The 20,044-nt window shown below is 57.1% G+C and overlaps 1 protein-coding gene across 1 annotated transcript; it reads left to right on the top strand.

Moving 5' to 3' along the window:
• The first annotated feature begins 2,350 nt into the window (after nt 1-2,350).
• KAZALD1 (Kazal type serine peptidase inhibitor domain 1) lies at nt 2,351-12,909 on the top strand. Its single transcript, XM_065408580.1, has 4 exons — nt 2,351-2,852; nt 7,452-7,612; nt 11,829-11,976; nt 12,818-12,909. Exons 1-4 carry the CDS (start codon nt 2,351-2,353, stop codon nt 12,907-12,909), a joined length of 903 nt encoding a protein of 300 aa, XP_065264652.1.
• Nucleotides 12,910-20,044: the final 7,135 nt, after the last annotated feature.

Genomic DNA, 20,044 nt, shown 5'->3' with positions numbered 1-20,044 from the left:
GCAGGACAAAGCCACCAGCGGCAAAAGTGCCAAACAAAGCACAGGGCAAAGCGTCTGCAGCATCCCTGGTGCTAGAGCAGGCCTAGGGATCCGCTGGAGGGACGGCACCGGGGGTGCATGTGGCTGGAGTGCTGCTGGCTACATTCTGGTGACCCCTAGGAAAGGCATTCCGGGGGGCTGTGCAGCTGGCATGACTCGGGGTGCCTCAGGGCTTGTTCTGTTTCCACATGCTCAGCCTCGGCACCCTGGCAAATGTTTGAGTGCCTCAGAGGCGAAGGGACCATTTCAGCTTGGTCATCTGGCCAGCTGTCCGGGGGGAAGCACCAAGGGAAACTGGGGTGCAGTGAAGTCAGAGCACAGGGGACCTCAGGAGAATTAAAAGCCTTGCTCAGCTGGGAGCAATGTTCCGGCTTTGCTCCTAGCAGCTGGTTTTGTCCAGAGATGAACCAGCTCCGTCCCTGCAGGACCAGCCGGCTCCTCTGGGCATGTTTGGATGGGGACAGAGGAAATGGTCATCGATTCTTGCAAGAGCAGCTGCTTGTGGCGGACGAAAGCACCTGGCTCTGCGGGGTGCATCTCCCCTTTGGGGCTCTCCGCTGCTGCCCAGGGGACGCAGAGATCTGGGTTAAAGATCCCACTGTGGTGGGGTGAGTGTAGCAGACTCAGAGAGCGAGGTGGAGAGGTCTGCTCTATGGTCAAGTCCATGCAGGGGGCTGGGCCGCCCCACTTGTAGCTAAACCCAGCTAAGGACCTGCTTTCTGAGCGGCGCTGAGCACCCAAAAAACTCCCACTGAAGTCAATGGAAACAGGTGCGTGGCTCTGGGGAACACCCCTCTGCCCCACTCCCACCTCCAAAAACCACAACAGAAGAGACACATTTAAGGCACCCATCACCGGGGTGGCTGGGCGCCCTCCCGTGTCTCTGTGATCCTGCGGGAGAAGGAATTGCTTCTCCGATGCCTCCAGCTAAGTAGCTGGGTCCATTGATCCTAAGAGAACATTGCAGTTCCCGGGTGATCTCAAAACAGGCTTCGAGCAGCAATGCGTCCTGGACAGGAGGGAGGTGAAGTACCCCCAGGTCGCATTATCTCCGTGTCACACATGGGCAACCTGAGGCTCAGCAGGGACGGGCCCAGGCTGCCAGTCGCTTGCACTAACCATTAGACCACACTCCCCCAGCGCCACGAATCTCCGTCTATTTAGCCTACTGAAGGGAAGATTAAGAGGCGACTTGATACAGCCACGTGCTGTGGGCAGGGGCGGAGGGAAGATGGCCGATGGCAGAAGACGCTTTCATCTAGCGAAGATGATCCAATTCAAACGGAGATGCACATTTCTAACAGGCCGGGGGATTAACCATCAGAACAGGGACGTGGTAGATTCTCCGTGGCCTGGAGTCTTTAATTGGAGGTTGGCTGTTTTTCTAAAGGACAAGCTGGAGCTCAGACAGCTGTTTCTGGGCTGGAGATAGGAACCACTGGCTGAAACTGGCCTGGGCGAGGCAGGATGTCAGATCAAGCGATTGTAACGGGCCCTTCTGTCCTGAATCAAAATAAATCTAGGACTGAACCCCAGGGGTGGCCTGCACTGCTAACGCTGGCTGGCCAAACCATTTCAAAGAATTTGAAAGCCCATCACCCGCCCGGAAAGGAAATACACTATTGATGGTTTCCTGAGAACCAGTGGAACTGTGCTCCTGCTACAAGATTGGGAATAAGACACCTTTCCTATCACTTCTCTCTTCCAAACCACCACACTTTCATTTGTCCTCCCCCAGGGGCCCTTCCTCCTTCCCTCTCTGGAGAAGACCCATGAGACACTGTGGGATGCAGGGGCGACTCTAGGCACCAGCGCTCCAAGCGCGTGCCTGGGGCGGCAAGCCACGGGGGGGCACCCTGGCGATCCCTGCGAGGGCGGTAGTCAGGCTGCCTTCGGCGGCGCGCCTGCGGGAGGTCCACCGGACCGCGGATTTGGCGGCAATTCGGCGGCGGGTACGCCGAAGCCGAGGGATCGGCGGACCTCCCGCAGGCATGCTGCTGAATCCGTGGGACCGGGGACCTCCCATAGGCAAGCCGCCGAAGGCAGCCTGCCTGCGGTGCTTGGGGCGGCAAAAAAGCTAGAGCCGCCCCTGGTGGGATGCTGATCAGACCCAAATGTCTGAATGGCCAGAGATCTGCTCCGTGCTTTGTGCCACCCCAGGCACAAGCATCTCCCTGTGCTCTAGTAACCTAGTTCACTTTCCTTGCAGGCGTTAATGGCTTCTTGGCTTTGAAGAGGGAGAGGCTGCCCAGGGCTCCAGTCTCTAAGTGATGGTGGCGACCGGACTCCGAGACCCAGACAGCCCGTGAGAATGTCCAAACCTGCCAACCCGACCCCCTCTCAACTCCTTTTTCTCTTGTTGTGTTTGAGCTGGGCCCTGACATGGCCCTGCGGGGCGCTGCCCAGTGCCCCGGACTACCTGCAGCGCGGCTGGCAAAGGCTGCTGGAGGAAGGAGAGAGCTGCTCGGACTGCAGCCCGGAGGAATGCCCCACCCCCCGGGGATGCCTGGCAGGCCTGGTGCGGGACCCGTGCGACTGCTGCTGGGAGTGTGCCAACCTGGAGGGGCAGATCTGCGACCTGGACAACACCAATCACTTCTACGGGAAGTGCGGGGACCACCTGGAGTGCAAGCTGGACACGGGGGACCTCCGGAAGGGCGAGGTGCCCGAGCCCCAGTGCGCTTGCCTCTCCAGCCAGACCCTGTGCGGCTCTGATGGGAAGACCTACACCCAGATCTGCAAGTTCCAGGAGGTGTTTCATGCCCATCCCGAGTCAAATCTCACCGTGGCCCACGAGGGACCCTGTGAATCAGGTAGTGTCTGGGGTCAAACCCCTTCCCCTCCAACGCCTTTCTTTCAGCCTTCCCCTGCATGCCAGCCAAAGAGCCAGGGGTCCATTCCATGCACCAGACCAGGAGTCCCAATAACAATGGGAGCTGTAGGTCTCTTTCAGATGGGAAACCGAGGCACAGAGAGATGAAGTGACACACTCAAGGTCACGCTGGAAGCCTGTAGCATAGCAGTGATTTAACCGTCCTGCTTCTCCAGTGTAGCACAGCAAATAGTCCCCAGTGGAAATCTGCAGCGACCTTTGCCAAGTTCTTCCCAGAAATTCTGGGAAGATCTCGGGGGGGTTTCAGAAGCTAATACACTCAAAACACATGTGAAAATTCCAGGGAGTCATTAGCGAATTCTTGGGTTCATTACTGACTAGTTTTAAATCAAGCTGACTTATTTCACCCTCACTTGTCATTGCAAACAGAAATAGCTGCCCCACCCCTCAGTCTTCCTGGGATCTTCCAATCGCTCCTGGAAATGGGAATTTGGGCTGCTTTAATCTGGTTTTCTGACTTGTTTTAATTTACTTTTTAAAAGCCATCTCTAGTTTGCCGGGTAGGTTCTGGAAGGAGACTAGGAGAAATATACACCATTCCACACTATAGCCTGAGGTTAGCGCTGTTTTTTTAAAAAAATATTTCCAGTATTTTCTGTCAAATTTGCTTTCATTAAAAAATCCAACATTTCTATCCTTTTTTATTGTGAAGAAAACCTCCATTGAGCTGTTGCCTGCAGACAGACACTGAAACAATCCTGCTAAGAAAGAGATGGGTCTGCCCTCATTTGGTGTAGTGGGGTGTTCACTCTGAAACCTAGTGCCAGCAGTTTACACCTCCAACTATGCTAATTGCTTCACAGCTTATTCCCTTCACAGTACCTTCCCTCTAACATGCTTTATCTTGTGAGATCTGGTTTCTTGGCAAGGATACTCCGCAGGAATGTGGCTGCATGCTCCAAACGAGGCAAATAACTGACTCTTCTTCCAGTTGCTTGCAGCTGTGTCTGTCCTCAGCATGTTTAGGTAGATAGTTTGATTTCTAAAAATACGAATAAAGATCTGCCGATCTGAGATTGTGAGAGCCCCTGACACAGGCTACAAAAATAAACCAATACCAGCAGCTAACCCTCCACCCCCAGCAGCCTCTTCAGAAAACTGCCCTGCCCACGTCTCGGCCCTTCCCAAGCCCCTCCCATCGTATGTGGCAGAGACAACCCCCGGTCTTGGAGAGATGCAGCAGCCCCACCCTCGCCCTCTGCAAGGTCGCCTGGAGAGCTAAGAGCGAGTGCGCACACAAGTGGGTTCCAGGGGCCTGGCATGAAAACTGGGCTGTGGCTAAACACGTAACCCTGAGAGTCTCAGTTCCCCCTTTCCTGCACTTGGAGCAGGGACAGGAGTAGGGAGGTGGCTTTAAGCCACTTTCGTGCTTCCTGCATTCTAGAGCCTGCTCGGTCCTGGAAGTAAGTTAGAGGAGCCTCAGGGCTGCTCTAATTTACATCTGCTTCCCAGGGCCTGAAGGAGCAGAGAAAAGCCGCAGTCGAGTGTGCTCCAGTCATGCCCCCAACATGCTCTCTATGCCCGGGTGCCAGCTCCATGTGGGCTGGGGAGGCCCCTTGCGCAGGGGCTGGGGGATTTGCCCCTCCTTTAAGCAGCCGGAGTCGCATGAAGGGGCCTTGGCATAGCCGAGAGCCTGCGCGTTATTGATCTCGCCCCCTGGAGAAGGACCTCGAATTGTCCCCCGGGGGCTAGGAGGTGCCACCGAGACACGCCTCCTCCCACAATTCGCCCCATTGGCAGATGGAAGCCGCGTCAGGTTATGGTGCCCCCCTCACTTCCCCTGAGATAGCTGCACTGAGAGGTTTCTGGGCTGGGCAGCCTGCTGGGCCCTTTCCTCTGTGGTCAGCAGGAGCTTGCGGGCGGTTAGGGGGTCAGGCTGGCGTTTAAGGAGCTCGCTTTCCAAACCTTGTGGCTTTGGAAGAATGGTGCCCTTCGCTGGAGGGAGAAGTGACTGAGAAGCCCCAGGCTGCCGGGGCTTCTGCTGGGTTGTTATTCTGCCTCTTACATTGGCCAGAGAAGTTTCAAAACAAACACCCGCGGGCGTCTCTTCCCATTTCCTGGCAGGAGCTGTTGGTGGTTTGATGATCTCATTTCCCTGGAGAACTCGCACCACCAGGCGAGGATGGTACCACGTGTGCTGGTGTCATAGCTCAGCCTGAGATAGCCTTGAAAACTCCCCCCACCCCACCCCGGACCCTAACATCTTGGATGGGGTCAAAATCCAACGTGTATTTTCTGCACAGACTCTGTATTTGCAGTGTCAGTCTGACTAGTGCTGGAGATTCAGCAAACCCACAGCGAGAAAGAACCAAAGCACCGTCTCTTGCAGCGAGGCGGAGCCCGAAACAGCGGCTGTCTCCGTGAGCGGGCAGAGCCCCCAGGACTGGAACGGTGCGGCGCACATCCAACAAAGGTGTCGTGGTCTCGGAGACCCCCGCCACAATCTCAGACGAGCTGTCGGGGGGCGGGACGCTTCTCCCCCAGGACCTCAACCCCTGGGGTCTGCAACGGGGCCTGGTGATCAGTTGAGCTTCTGGTTAGGGTGGAAACACAGGGCAAGAAAAGCTCTCTTTGGTGACGTTTTTAACCACGTTTCCCCCCTATTGGCGCTGTAACCAGAAAGGCCGCCCACAGGCTACTGTGACTGTTATCCTGTGTTATATGCATGGTGGGAGCAGCTTTCAGATGTGCTTGGAAAGGGCCTTGCACACAGAATCAGAGAAATGTTGGACTAGAAGGGACTTTGAGAGGTCGTCTAGTCCAGCCTCTGAACATCCCTGATTTACCTCCCTGTGACTGGGTAGGAGTGTGGCCTAGTGGACAGGGGACTGGGACTTAAGAGACCTGGGTTCATCCCCTGCTTCTTCCACTGGTTTACCGGGTGCCCTCTCAATGCCTCAGTTTCCCCAGCTGTACAATGGGGATAATTGATACTGACTGCTTTTGGGAAGCACTTTCAGATCTAAGGATGAAAAGCGCTAGGGATTAGTATAAGCGCTCGTCTACTACAGCCGGGAGAGTCAGACAAGTTCCAGCATTGCCAGCTCTCATGCTGTTTGATATCTTACCTACAGCCTCAGCTCCTGGAGTCAAAGGATTTGGGGAGAATCTGAGCTTTCTTTTTTTTAAAAGCAAGTTTCTAGCCCTCCTGGTTGCGGACAAAAGCCTTTGAAATGCAGAAGGCGAATGAAAAACGCCCAGCCTTGATTCCTGGTTCAAAATCTCATGAGCGTGAAGCCAATCTCCTGATTTTGGGAGAGGTCACTCAGGATTCATTAACCTTTGGGTTTGTTGGTGCAGCAGGAAGCCAGCCAGCATGTGGCGAGGGGGCGGGGGGCAAAGCGTAGCTGGGGAAGACTAAGGTAAGTGTCGGTCTCCGGGGGCCGGCACTGGATGATTGCAGGGGTTAACCGGCTTGCACTAAGGTAGCACGGTTGGGTGGGTAATTGAGTCTGCCTGGCCTCACGGTCGGCATGTGAAGGGCGTGACTTTGAGCCTCGTTACAGGGGCTTAGGCTGGGAAGACCGACAAGGTCTTTAATGAGAAAGTGGCAGCTGCTGAGCTGCCGTCCTAACGAACGGCCGCTCCTCAAATCGCTCTGCTTGCGTTCCACCCTGGGCTTTTGCCTGCTCCCCTGGCACGTTTCGGCTGAGGATCTCAAAGCACTTTACAGACGTTCACTAGTGAATCAGCACCTGTCTCCCCACCTAGAAAGGTTGTGACTTGCCCCAGGCCAGGCTGGGAGAACTGGGAGTGGAACCCAGGAGTCCGGACTCCCAGTCCGTTGGCCTAGCAGCTAGGAAAGATTCCCTTGCCTGTAGTGCGAACATATTCAGGAGTAGACACTGATGCCCAGTCTCTGGAGCTGAGTGGGGTTGTTACGGCCTCTGGTTCCAAATGAAATGCTCCTGAAGCCGGGAGCGGCATTGCCCCAGCGGGTGCGTTGGCCTGGGATGGAAGCAATGGGCTGCGGCCGTCTCTGGAAGAGGGATGTTCACGAAGGCGCTTCAGGGCTCCGTCCCCCTTCCGGGCCGATGGAGGGAACATGGGCAGGACTTGGGGGGAAATGCAGAATGGGCAGAGCGCCGAGGTGGGGAAAGAAGGGGGCCAGCCAGCCAAGGTGACGCGGGCTGGTGTTTGGTCCTCGGGGTGAGCTGAGCTAATGGAGGGGGGGAGTGCTCCCAGCGGCCGTGGGGTGGGTTGGAGGCAGCGATCAGGCCTGGGCCTGATTCGCCTCCAGTGAAAATCAGGACTGGTTCTGGTGGTGTGAGACCGGAACGGTCCCAGGACCAGCTAGCTCTTGGCGCTCTGCCGTCTGAGTGGGATGCTGGGCTGGGGCACGTCCGTCTGCCCTGAGGAGCGCTACGGAAGTGTCTCTGTCAGCCTGCGATCGGACCATGTATCTCCCACCCGGACGCTCTGCTGTGGGGCGGGGCTGGGCCGGACCTGCGAGGGGCTGGCCAATCATCTGAACCAATAGGTCCCTCATCTCATCTCTCTCTCCCTCCTCCTTCCCCAGAGCCCCAGATCTTGTCTCCTCCCTACGATGTGTGGAACGTCACCGGGCAGGACGTGATCTTCGGCTGCGAGGTCTTTGCCTACCCCATGGCGTCCATCGAGTGGAGGAAGGACGGTGTGGAGATCCTGCTGCCGGGAGATGACCCCCACATCTCTGTACAGGTGAGCTGCTGGATCGGAGCTCCGGGCAGTGGCTGGGGTGGGTCGCTCTGTCATCAGAGGAAACCCCAGCTCGCTGGAGGGACGGCGAACCTCCCCTGAGCTGCAGGGCGGTGTTTTCTACCTCTCTCCTTGGCATCTCGTCTCTGTACCTCCTGCCTGCAGCCGGGCTGTTGTATCCCTCTGTACTGCCACGTCCCCCGTAATCCCTTCTGTTGCTCCCCACCGGGCCCCTCGCAGCTGTCGGATTTCCCCAGGAACCCAGGTCCACGTCACTCGCTGCTGGTTGGCTCTTTGCCTTCTCCCCCAGCGGTGCCCCCATGTTTTCGTGCCCTCTGTGGCCAAACTGCCATGGAATCACCTGGCCGTGATGCTTTCTGTCCCCACGGCTCCACTGGCGGCCCAACGCTTACCACCCCAGCGATACGTCTTCTGGTGCTCGGGGAGGGCGAGCCGCCGGCTGAGATTCTGTTCCCCCAGCGCAGCAGTAGGAGAACAGGGCGTGGTCAGCTTTGTTGAACCCAGTGATTAAAAGGGCCACAGGCTGGTCAAACCCTAGGCCAGGTACCGGAGTCACAGGGGGATGGACTGAGAGTGCCAGAGAGGGGAAAAGTAACAGGAACAAAATGCAGCACAGCTCCAGCAGGATGTTTGGTCATTATGGGGAGAGCTTGAAAACGGTCCCGTTTCTGGGGACGGCTGAGTTAAGGGCCACGCCAAGCTAGATTGTTGGCCTGGCGCATGGTTCCGCTGAAGTTTTGCCTCCAACTGAAGCAACTCCCGTTTGACGAACACATAGGGCGCTGGCCATTCCCACAGGAAGCTTCGTTTCCCTCCCCGCCAGAGGGAGGGACCGTGGCTCTCTGCCACAAATCGCCATGTTTAGCAGTGTCTGTGGCCTGATCGGGTCATAACTAGACATCTGCTTCTTGCCTGAGAAGGAGAGAAACAACATGCTCTAAGCATGATCGTGAGCAATCTCATCACCGGGGTATCTGCCAGGTCTAAAGGATGGTTTTCATAGATTAAGGCAGAACAGACTAGATCTAACAGCCTGTCTCCTCACAGGCCACTTGCATTTCACCCCGTTAACCCCATTTGCTGCCCAATCTCTTGTGTTTGATTAAAGCATCTTCCAGCAGGCAGCCAGTCTTGATCTGAAGACGCCAAGAGACGGTGAATCCACAAGTCCCCTTGGTAGTTTGTTGCAATGGTTCATCACCCTCGCCGTTAAAAACGTGGGCCGTATTTCTCCTTTGAATTTGCTTGACTTTCATTGTCAGATTGACAGATGTTCAGGTCCAAAGGGACTGTTGTGATCCTCCAGCAAAGCAAAGACCAGAGCCCCTCAGCCCGTGGTTCCTGCACCGAGCCAGCGATCTGCGGTTGAACCTAGCCCATCTCTGGAACGTGGCTGGAGCATGTTCTTTTCTTCCACCTCAGGCAAGGGAAAAAAACCCAAACCCACAACCGGGCCACAAATGTATGTCGCAGGCAGGTGAAATCAGGTCTTTTCCTGGAGTAGAGGTGGGAGCTGCAAAGCGGGGCCTTAGAGGGAGAGGAAATAGGGCCTAGTTTGGGGGGATCTCAGGGGAAATGAAGTTCTGATTCGCCCCCGTCAGCTTTGAATTCCACACGAGCCTGTCTCACAAGCTGCCTGGGCACAGAGAGGAGGACAGTGCCTTGAGGGGCTAGTTGCTTTCTTTAAAGGAGACGCGTGTTGGCCAGAGAAGCGTCAGATCACTGGAAGGCCGCGGAGACGGGGGCAGGCCGGATTCTGGGCTCGTTGAGGTTTTCCCCTCCTTGCTTGTCCAGTTTAATAGCTCAGTTGTGTTAATGACGAGCGGGAAAGGCCCTCACCGGGTGAGAACAAGAGGGGTTGCAGTGGGTAGGCAGCCAGCCAAGGAAAGGCAGCGCCACGCCAAGGCTGGCCCAGACCCGTTTCCTCAGGGCTTCAGTTTTATTTCAGCCACATGAAGCTGGGGACACCGATGTCACCTTCCCCTCACCTGGGATCTTCTGCAGGGCCTGATCGGTTCCCTCCAGATAACATGGCTGCTGGTCACGTTGCTCTGGGGCCTTCCAGCCTGTCTCCTGGAGCTCTCCCCAAATGCGCTCCCAGTTGGCTTTTGTAATCACCCACGTCTCAGCCGAGAGCCAGCTGAGCCGTCACAGGTGAGGCTGGGCCCAGCTCCCTTTGAAGAGCCAGCTGCCCTGGGAGACTTCACCAGGCAGGGCCAGATCACCAGGCAGGGCCAGATCCCCAAAGGCATGTAGGCTCCTAACGCCCATTGAAATTGCCCAAAGTCCCCCAGGGAGCCTGTGGCAGATCAGGGAGTTGAACCCACGTCTGCCCAGTCCCAGGTTAGTGCTGTAATCACTGGCCCATCCTGCTGGTGTGAGGCCATCACGGAGATCTGGCTCAGCTTTGTGCTGGGCTCTGGGCAGTGACAGGCCCTGCCCAAGCAGCTGACAGCCTAAGCAGGCAAAGGGTGAGAGAAATGAAGTAATGTTACAGATGGGAAACTGAGGCACAGAAAGATTCAGTGACTTAGCCAAGGTACGTGACAGAGGCGGGAATTGAACCTCATGAAACCCAATGCAGAGCCTTAGACCACCTGTCCTCAGTTGCTTTTTTTAATAACCCCTGGACTTCAGGAAGTCCTCCATGCGTTCCATTGACTTTATTTGTATCAGCCATGCACACACACTCCTGAATTTCCACCTCTGCCGCGGGCAGGGAACCTGCTATGTACAGGACCTCAGCGCTGTGCACCAGAATTCACCCGGAAGCTGGTATATGTGTCAGACAATAACAAACTGCATCACCAGTGAGATGCAGCCACTTCTGGGGTGGAACGCAGTGACCTTTCTGCATCACGAACAATTGAAGAGAGAAGACTTGTTTAGGGTGGGCCGTGGAGGCAGAAGTAGGAGTCATGGGAGGAAATTAAGCAAAGGAAAATCGAGTCCTGCGAGGAATTACTTGCTCTCATTGAGATGTTAGCCCACGGGAGGGTCGCCAGAGATAAGTGATGGATCCTTATCACTTGAGCCTTTCTTTGTGCAAGGCACTGGTGATGGACTAGCTAGAATCTGATAGGAACCGGAATGCTGGTGACCTTACGCAACTAACTACAGGCTAACAGCTGTCTGCTTCACTGGTCACCTACAGCCGCACTGAAACTGCTGCAATTCCCGGGTCTCGCTGAGATAGGACAGCACGAGGCGGGTGGAGGTGCCTGTGTCAGATGAAGTTGGGGAAAGAGTCACCAGGGGATGAAGGAAGGGATGCTATGGTACGACAATGGGAAGTGGGTGAGGGGAGTGCAGGGTGGTTCCCAGATCAGATAAAAATGCTGGCTGGAGATAGATGGCTCTGGACTGTCATGGAACTGGTAATCAAAAGCAATTCCAGCCTTCCCTCTGTTTGGTATCTCTTATTCCCTAGCGCAGTGTCCTGAAGGCAGCGCAGAGGCCCTGGGTTTACAGGCAGGGCAGAGCAGGGATGACACAAACGTTCGGAGATCGATCGGTTTCTTCTGGCTTTGTGTATCCTGTTTATGCAAGGGCGGGGGGGAACCCCGGCAGAAAACCAGACCGCTGGGTGGGTTTTGCCCGGGCCCTTTTAAGTGTTTGCAGGGTTTTGGTTTTTTTAAAAGAAAGCCTCAGATTTTCACATCTGAAAAGAAATGGGCATATTCCAGTTTGGATCCAGAGAGTCGTGTTTCCCAGCAGGCTGCGATGGAGGTCTCTGGATAGGGGTGTTGCAAGGGAGCTATTCCTGGAAACATGGCTCCCTGCCTGGCCTCAGTTACCGTTAAAGAGCCCTTCCTTCGCCTACGTCCTCCAGAAATCCCCACGCAGCTGCTACTGCCTGCGGCTGCCAGCCAAGGGCCCTGTTTTGTAGAGCCACCACCTTTACCAGGCCGCTAGAGGGAGCCAGTATCCTAGGGCTGAAATGCCAGGCCTCTGCCTAGGTCTGCCTTTTGTGCTCATGCCGATGGGCTACATTCACCCCGGGGGGTCACATTCCTGCCTGCCTCCGAATTACACCGGGGAGGAGGTTGGCCCCAGGAGGCTGGCCAAGAGAGACCCCTTTCCCTCGGCGCTGTCCTGGGGATGGCCTGGCAGATTCCCACAGCTGGACCCCGGCAGCCGCCGGCTTCTCACTCTGCCGTACGCCCGGCGGACGCTAGCTGAAAGTGTTTGACCCCAGTTCAGGGGCGGCCCCCAGAAGTACGAAGTGACCGGCTGGCTGCAGATCCAGGGCGTCCGGGTGACGGACGAGGGCACCTACCGCTGCTTCGCCAGGAACAGGGTCGGGGAGGTGGCTGCGCTCGCCAGCTTGACGGTGCTGACGCCGGGTAAGTGAGACACCCCCCGGCCAGCCCCTGCGCTTCAGGGAGCCGGGTTCTGCTTTCCTCTGGACGCTTGGCCTTCCCCAATCACCAATAAAGCTACACTGGGGGCTCGCTGCGCAGCTCCATGCAGCTCGGCTAGGGGAGCTGGTGGAGGAGTTGGTTGTGGGTCCGCCCTTCGTGTGGTCAGCAGGGACTTTCAACACCGCAGCAGCACTCTGCCACCTGAGATAAAGGAGGAACTCCATTCTCTGAGGCAGCCACTTGAGGGGGACGCAACACACCCCTTGCCCGGTGTCTTACCCACTCTTAGGCCAAACTCCAGAAGGATGGAGACGTGGGGCTCAGGAGAGCTCGGGAGGAGGGGGGTGCGTGCCTGCGTGCAGGAAATGTGCACACTCCCAGCTGTTGGTTCCATTAGACAAGATCCGAATGAATCTGTTATTTTTGTTTAGAAGGGCTAGAAACCCGCCTGCCACAGGGCATCCCCCAACCACTTGCTGACAGGGGTCAGGAAGGAGCCCCCCTCAGGGGCAGGTTATTCCATCATTGTCCATTGTGGGGGTTTCTTGCACCTCCTTCCGGCCACTGGGGTGCTTGGACCCATTGCTGTGAGTTAGCAGAAGCAGCTTCATATTGGGCTTGGCTTTGGGCACTAATTGACCCCGGGCGAACTTCACTGTTGGCAGCGGGATTAGCCCAGGGATGGATTTGGCCCATTAGGATTCAGGGTGTTGAGCGGTTGGGTTAACCATCCCCAGGGGCAGGGAGAGGCGGAGGGGCCCGTGGCCCGTACCGCGGAGGTTAGGTAGAACTGTACCCCTTGGTTTCTGTGCTGTCTTTCCAGATCAGCTGAACATGACGGGGCTGTCCCTGCCCAGGCCGCGCCCGGGGCCCGAGGACGACGCGGAGAGCGAGGAGTCGGACGATTATTACTAACGGCTGCAGCGGGGAGGTGGGATCCAGGAGGGAGTCGTCGTCCGCCAGCCTTCCTCCTCTCCGGCAGTCCGAGGCGTGAACCTCTGGGGGTGGCGTTTGGGGAGATCCCCGGAGCAGACTCCTCCCCCCCACATGGAAACTCCTTCTGCTATAATCAGTTTTGGGTTGAGATCTTTTGGGGTGGGGGTGTCCATCTTTCAACATATCCCTTTGCTGGGGGGAGGGGGCAGCAGGAGGGTGGGGGGAGGGAGGGTTTATTAGGGGTTTACTAGCTCCCAGGAGAGGTGAATGCTAACGGCACCTGGAACCGTGCAAAGAGCATCTCCCGATTCAGAGAAGCTCAGCACAAGTGCTGGCTTGGCTACGGGGGCCCAGCAAACAGGAGCTCGGCTAAGCTCCTTTCTGGCTCACCTGGTACCAACAGACCGTGGGGATCCGATCAGACACACCCACCCACCCACCAAGCGAGCCTGGCCACTAAATGGGGATGCCACTAATTGTCCGCTCCGATGTCCGGCTACCAGCTGGTAACCAAATCAGGCCCTGACGGACCTAGCCGGGAGGTGCTCTTGGAAATCCTCAGGTGCGACTGGTCCCTTGGTCTTGGGGAGATTCAGAGCCACTCTCCTAAGACGGAGCCACCCCGTGCCAGCATTATTGGGCCCTCCAGGAGCAGAAGGACTCGCTTCCCAGGCTAGGTGCTGTCATGGTAAGGACCGACAGGCTGGTCCCCGCTGCTGGGGGGCTGGAAATGGGATTCAGATTCCAGCCCCTGCGGAGCGACACAGAGGGCTTGTCACTAACACGTGAGGATGACCACGCCCCATTCCAAGCAGCCTGCATGTTACCCCCTCTAGCCCCCCGCTGCAGTACGGTGACAGCCAGTCCTGGGGCCATGCTGGTGCCTGCAGCTGGAACGGGCTCTCGGAGTGCTTTGATCAGCCTCCGGGGTTAGCACCCAACCGTAGAAAGGTTCCTCTCTCCTGACTCCGGGTGAGACTCTCTCTCCAGTTTATTAAACCTTTTCTCGTCTCCTCTTGTGTGTGCACGGCTTTGCTTCTCTTCCAGCCACGCTGTGGCTTCGGGAGAGTGGGGCAGGGAGGGCCAGTCCACTGCACCAGGGCTGTCCCTCGCCTCAATGGTCAGAGGTTCCCATGTAGAATGGCCAGTGCAGCCCTCCACCCTGTCCTTTATGGAACTGGGCCCCCCTTCTAGTCCTGGGAGAGATACTGTAGCCAATCGCGACACTGCGTGGCCACTGCACCACAATGCAACATGCCCACTGGGCGACACTGCTGGAGCAGAGGGATACAATTCACATAGTGCAGGAGAGTCCTGCACGCCAGCCTGCCTGCTGCACATGGTACCGGGACGACACAAGAGCACCACCCAGCACGTGTTTATTGCATTTACACACGCCTAAGGGAATGCGGGTGCTTCGGCTCGTTCCACATAAGGTAGGGCTCAAGGTCTGGGACAGGTGGGGGTGGCGCTGCTCTCTGGAGGATCTTCTCCCTTCCACACAAAGAGGTCACTGGACAGGGGTGTCTGAGGGCTAGAGACAAACTGGTCTGTGCTGGGCTGGTCACTGGCAAGTGCCGGACCCCGGCACTTCAGGAGTTCAATGTCCATTGACATCCAAAAACGCCCATTTCTGTTCACACCAGTCCTGAGCTCCTGCACCGACACATTGCTCCCAATCGTGAATGGAGATGCCGCCTGAGCGAGGACTGAGTGGGCAAAGGGGACACAACGGCCAGCTGTCCACCCAGCGCCCACTTACTTGCAATAGCAGTGAGGAGCCACTCGCAGCATGGCCAGCCCCAAGCGTACACATGCGCGCACACACACACACACACACACACACAATCAGGAGATCAGCCCCACAATCATGAGATTTTCCTAACAATAATGCAGTTTGGGGTCCTTTCCTTTGCCTTCGAAGCACTCAGGGTCACACTCGGGTCACATCTTCCATCTTTTCTCTGCTACCAGCAAGGTTAGAAACCTATGGTTTTTTGGGGGGTAAAACGAAAATAGAGATTCTCACAAGATCACATGACTCAGGGAGCTGGGGCTTTAAGCAAAACACCCCTCCCCCCATCGCGAGACTTGGCAATGCTGCAGCCCCTTGCACTTTTGAAATGTGCCCCTCTCCCCTGACTGGCGCCGTCGGGCAAGGCACAGGGAGCCGGGCTGCGGCTGTCACGGCAGAAGACAGGCAGCAGGGGTGTGAGCCCTCAAGTTTCCAAACAGCAGGATCTTTTGCCAGGCCAAATTCTGTCCCGGTGTCCTCCAGCCAAGCTCTCAGTGACAGGGCTTTTGCCTGAGGAAGACTTGAGTGAAAGCTATGGGCCAGATCCGGAGTCCAGACACAGTGGTGTAAACCTGGAGCCACTCCAAAGCTGAGTGGAGTTACTCCGAATTGACACCAGTCAGGACTGGGCCCACAGTACTGGCCCTCTGCAGGGTCTGGCTCCGCAGTCTCCCCCCCGGAAAGTGACTCGGATGTTGGTGCTGGTTGGAGCTTCGCTTTTCTCTCGCACCTCTGGGCTTTTTTAAGCCAATGCAGATGACGATTCCGGAGTCAAACCCGCCCAGGCAAATAAAAGGGTTTTGTGTGCAGCTGGCAGGGGAACAAAATTCCTGCAGTCAGAGCGGCTGGGCCAGCCCCGGGCCTCTCTCCTCATCCCGGCCGGGGGGGGGGGGGGGGGGCAAAGTCAACAGCGGCGGCAGTTCTGCGTGACCGCCGGACGCTGAACAACGCCACAGCCCCCAGTGAGCTAATCCCCCCACTCCTCCTCCGCCCCCTCTTAACAATCTCATGTGATTCAATCTGAGGGAAGGCGAGGGCTGGAAGCAAGGGCCGGTGTGCACAGGTGCTCTGCAAGATTGTCTTTGCTCATCTAGCCCTGCTAGGGCCCCCCCAGCCCAACCCCCAGCCGCCCCCGCTATGCCAACTCTGGACTCCCCTACACCAGAGTCTGCCGATGCCCCTCGATCCCAACCGACAGCCCCCTGGCTCCTCAATCCTGGCCCGCAGCTCCCCTGCTATGCCAGCCCTGGGCTGCCCCCAGAACTTTGCCACAGCACCCCCTAGCTATGCCAGTTTCGTGCCCTGGAAACGCACCCTGCATCCTGACCCCAGCTCGGATGTTACGATCACAGGCGCCGTGTGACGACCTAGTGAGGAGAGACTCCTGCTGGGGGTCCTGCGATGTGCCCACTGGGGGGGGGGGTGTTACAGGTCCCCTCCGTGCCCCCCCCCCCCCCCGTGCCTGATCCGCAGAGGGCAGCAGGCTGTTCCAACCCCAGCTGACGAGCCTTGCCTCTTTAGCTCATGCTTTTAGCTTGGGTTCGGGCCCTGGTGAGCTGGCCAAGACGGTGGCCATCACCCCTGAGAGGCCCAGCACCACCCCCTCCCTGCGACTCGACCTGCTGGGGGTCAAAGGAAACCCGGGGGAGGCTTTCCCTGGACTTCAGTGGGCGCCGGAGCGGGCTGGCCTCCTCTGAAGTGAAGCGGCTGGGACGAGGGGAGGTGACTGGCTCGCGGAGCCGTCTGCCGAGCCTGTGACTCCCCGAGAAGGAGCCAGCTGGAGCGGGCTGGGCCTCTCCCCCGGCATTAGATTGCGGAATGGGCCTCGCTGAGGCGCCTTTGATTGGAGGGATGGCTCCAAAAGCCCCCCCTCCATCCCCCCAATTCCCAGGCCTCTCTCCAAGCCGTCAGGAATAACGGGTATGATTAATTGACAGGGGTGGGGGAGGAAGGGGAGGAGGGAGCCAGCACGGTGGGCCGGAACCGGAACAGAAACCCAGATTAAAACAGTTTGATCCATGGCTGATGGCAACAGCTCAAGGCCAGGCCTTGCTGCGAAGGGGAGGCAGGGCTGAAGGAGCAGGGAGAGAGGAGTGGGAGGATGGTTCAGTGGTTAGGGCCCTGACTTGGGACATCTGGATTCAATTCCCTGTTCTGGCATAGGATTCCTGTGCAGCATTTCACTGCTCTGTGCCTCAGTTTACCCCACCATAAAATGGGGGTAGTGATACTGACCAGCTCTGAGCGCTATGGAGGCCAAGCACTAATGTAAGAGCGGGCGGGGGGGGAGGAGTGTTACTATTTCCAGAGGTGGCGCTAGATGCACCGGGGGTTGTGATGTAGGTTCCTGTGTCTCCACCGACGTTCTGTACAGCTGCTCTAAGGCTCACACTCGATTATTCGAGCTGGCCGTACATTTCCCGCCGGAAGGGATTGGTTGGTTTTCGTGGATGGAAAATGGAGCTTAAAGAACAATATTCCATTTTCATCCCCAACGTTCAATGAACCCTACCAGGCGTTTGCAGGTGTAAGGTAAACATTTCAGAGCTGGGATCTTTGCAAACCCCAGGCCACGTTGTCAGAGCTCTCCCTTCACTTCCTCAGAGCTTTCCACGGGGGAAAAGGTCATTTCCCACCCAGCCCTGCTTATTCCATACAAAGGAGGAACAAGGGCTGGAGGCTGGATCCGACGGACCATCACCTTCTACCACGACCAGGAGGCTGCCCTATCGACTAGGAACTGCCAGACGCTCGGAGTCTATTGGGGCACCACCCGCCCTTCCCACCCGCCAGGAAGGAGGGAGAGCCTTGGAGCAGTCAGGAACCAGGGCCTGCAGCAGAGCCAGGCTCCGGGCACTGGACAACCTAGTAAGTGCAGCTGGCCTGCAACAGGCAGCCAGACTGACTACACCTGCCTGGCTGCTGCCTGCGTCTTAAGCCCAGCTGCAGTTTGGTGGCTGCTCCTGCTTGTTCCCAGTCCTGCGCCCGACTTGCCTCACTCCATGTCCTCGGATTCCGGCTCTGACCCCCGGGCGCCGACGCCTGCTCCAGCCACTAGGTCTGACCACCCAGGTCCCACTCCCGTGACAGGAACCATCAACCTCTGTAGCTAGCCAACTACCTGGGACATGTGTGTCTTCCTCCGCCAGCCCGGTCAGACACAGCTGGTCTCTCTCCTGCAGGAGAAGAGGCTGGCCGTGCCTTGGCCGAGTCTCCATTGGGAACCAGTGTCGGGCTGAGCAACGTCCCAGCTCCTGTGGGATGGGCTAGCAGGTGGGGCACTGGAGCAGGAGCCGAGAGAGGCAGGTTCAGTTTTTGCCTGTGCCGTGGACATCCAGCATGACCTTGGGCAAGTCATGCAGGCCAGGTCTGCACTGCACACGACGCCTGGGTCTAGGGGATTCAGTGTTTCCAAGCCTGCGTTCGAGTGTCCACACTGCGTTGTTAACCCCGGTTTACAATTGCTGGACCTGGGTCCCACACCTGGGCGAACACGGCCATGCTGCACTACAAAGACCTGCCTTGGGGCTGAGGCCTGAGCTGCGTCCACACTGCAGACCGACAGGGCTTGGACCCATGTCACAGCGGGACTCGGGCTCTGACCCACCCCCCTAGAGGGGCCCTAGGTCCCAGGCTCTGAGTGACCTGAGTCAGACTGATGTGTGTGTGGACGGAAGAGGGGCCTGGGCTCAGACCTGAGTCAGAGTGTGGGCTTGAGGAGCAGGGTAGACATCCCCCGAGTCGTCCGTGTGGCTCAGCTTCCCGTCTGTAACGTGGCGATAATACGGCCCAGCTGTGAGGATAAATCCATTAGTGAGCACGTGGGGCTCAGATACTACCGAGAGGAAGAGCAGCTAAGTGGATAGGCATTGGGAGGCATGTGTTATAACGGTTGTGATTACAACCCTTCCCATCAGTCCAGCTCTTCTCCTTCCGCCGTCCCCAAACACACGGTGCGCAGCAGTTAACGTTCACCGAGCCAGGATATTCCTGGAGACCAGTGGAGACAACTCGGCTCTTTAATCTTCCTTATTGCTCCATTGCCTTCTCCGGTCCAAGTCCTTTGCAGAGGTCATTAAAAAGCAACGAAGGAACCCGAGCACTTTGTATCCTTTGCAGACAGGACCGTCAGGAAAAAATTGTGGCTTCAGTGGGTCCCTCACTGGGGTTGTAGTCAAAGGCAGTAGAAACACAATCCGTTACCGACCGAGGGTGAATCCAAACAAGGGGTAATTCTCATTGTCTCCTGAAAGGAGCTGCCGGGCGGCTTGCATCCTCATGGAAGGATTGTTCTCAAGTCACCAGTTCTCGGGAAGTGATTGGTTTCTAAACAGGCCTGAGACACCAGACCCAGCGTACCGAGCAGAGGAAACATGCAGGAGGAACGCGCCAGCTAAGTCTAGGAGATAAACATTCCTCCCGCGATTATTTATTTATTGCTCGTTAGGTGCTGAGGAAACAACTGACATATGCCCTGTGAGTCACAGGCGCTGCCGGCCAGCTATGCAATTAAGAGGGCAGGGGAGGGGAGGTGGAATTTTTCCACTCACAATGTTTCACTCAAATCCAGCTCAGGTCGCTAATGACCAAGAGTTGGCCCTGCCATCACAGACGGGGCAGCTGGGTCTCAGATAAGGCTGGTGAGTGGATGGATCCTGATCCAGTGGAACTACAGCTGGACTGGCCCGGTGTTAGCCAGGAGCTGGAGGCTGAGTGGGTGAGGCGAGGTGAATTCCTCCGTCATGCCCAGAAGCGACCCCTGGTGAGACGAGAACTCAGGTGCATGATTTGTGCAGGGGGAAGGTTGCATGCAGTGCACAGAGCAGGTCGCAGTCCCCAGGCGCCAACGCCAGCCCCTTTCACCAGCACGAAATTCACTTCAGCATTAAAAGAGCCAGTAACGTGCCCCAGATCCAGGGGCCGGTGCCCAGAATCAGTCACTGCCACGGGACTTAATTAAAGTTATTTGTTGTAACTTTCAAAAATGGTTGTTCAGCACTCGCCTGGGATCGGGCCCAGATGTTCCTGTTAACCCTTCTGCTGCTGGTTCTCCCCATGCCTACAGTACTGCTACTGCCCACTGACACGCCGTTGCACACCTGGGTCCCAGGCCAGTGCAGCAGGGGCACGCCACCTGGGCATATCTAGAATACTCAGCAGCCACCAAGTGGCCAATGTAAATTACACAGGGAGCCATGGGTGGACATTTCTCATTCTGCACCTCTGGGAGGCCCAGATGTGTTTCTTGACGCTGGACCTTCCCGTCACGTCTCAGCTGGGTGACAATTTCCAAAGGTGCCCGGATGTCTCTGGCTCTGG

This window comes from Emys orbicularis, chromosome 7 (genome assembly GCF_028017835.1).
Source record: "Emys orbicularis isolate rEmyOrb1 chromosome 7, rEmyOrb1.hap1, whole genome shotgun sequence".
NCBI classification, from domain to species: Eukaryota; Metazoa; Chordata; order Testudines; family Emydidae; genus Emys; species Emys orbicularis.
This window is presented reverse-complemented; position numbering and strand designations above follow the sequence as displayed.

Excerpts from the sequence above, each read along its gene's own strand:
- KAZALD1 (XM_065408580.1), top strand. The coding sequence starts at position 2,351 with ATGTCCAAACCTGCCAACCCGACCCCCTCTCAACTCCTTTTTCTCTTG. Across the intron at positions 2,853-7,451 it reads CGAGGGACCCTGTGAATCAG|AGCCCCAGATCTTGTCTCCT; the intron begins GTAGTGTCTGGG and ends CTCCTTCCCCAG. Across the intron at positions 7,613-11,828 it reads ACCCCCACATCTCTGTACAG|TTCAGGGGCGGCCCCCAGAA; the intron begins GTGAGCTGCTGG and ends GTTTGACCCCAG.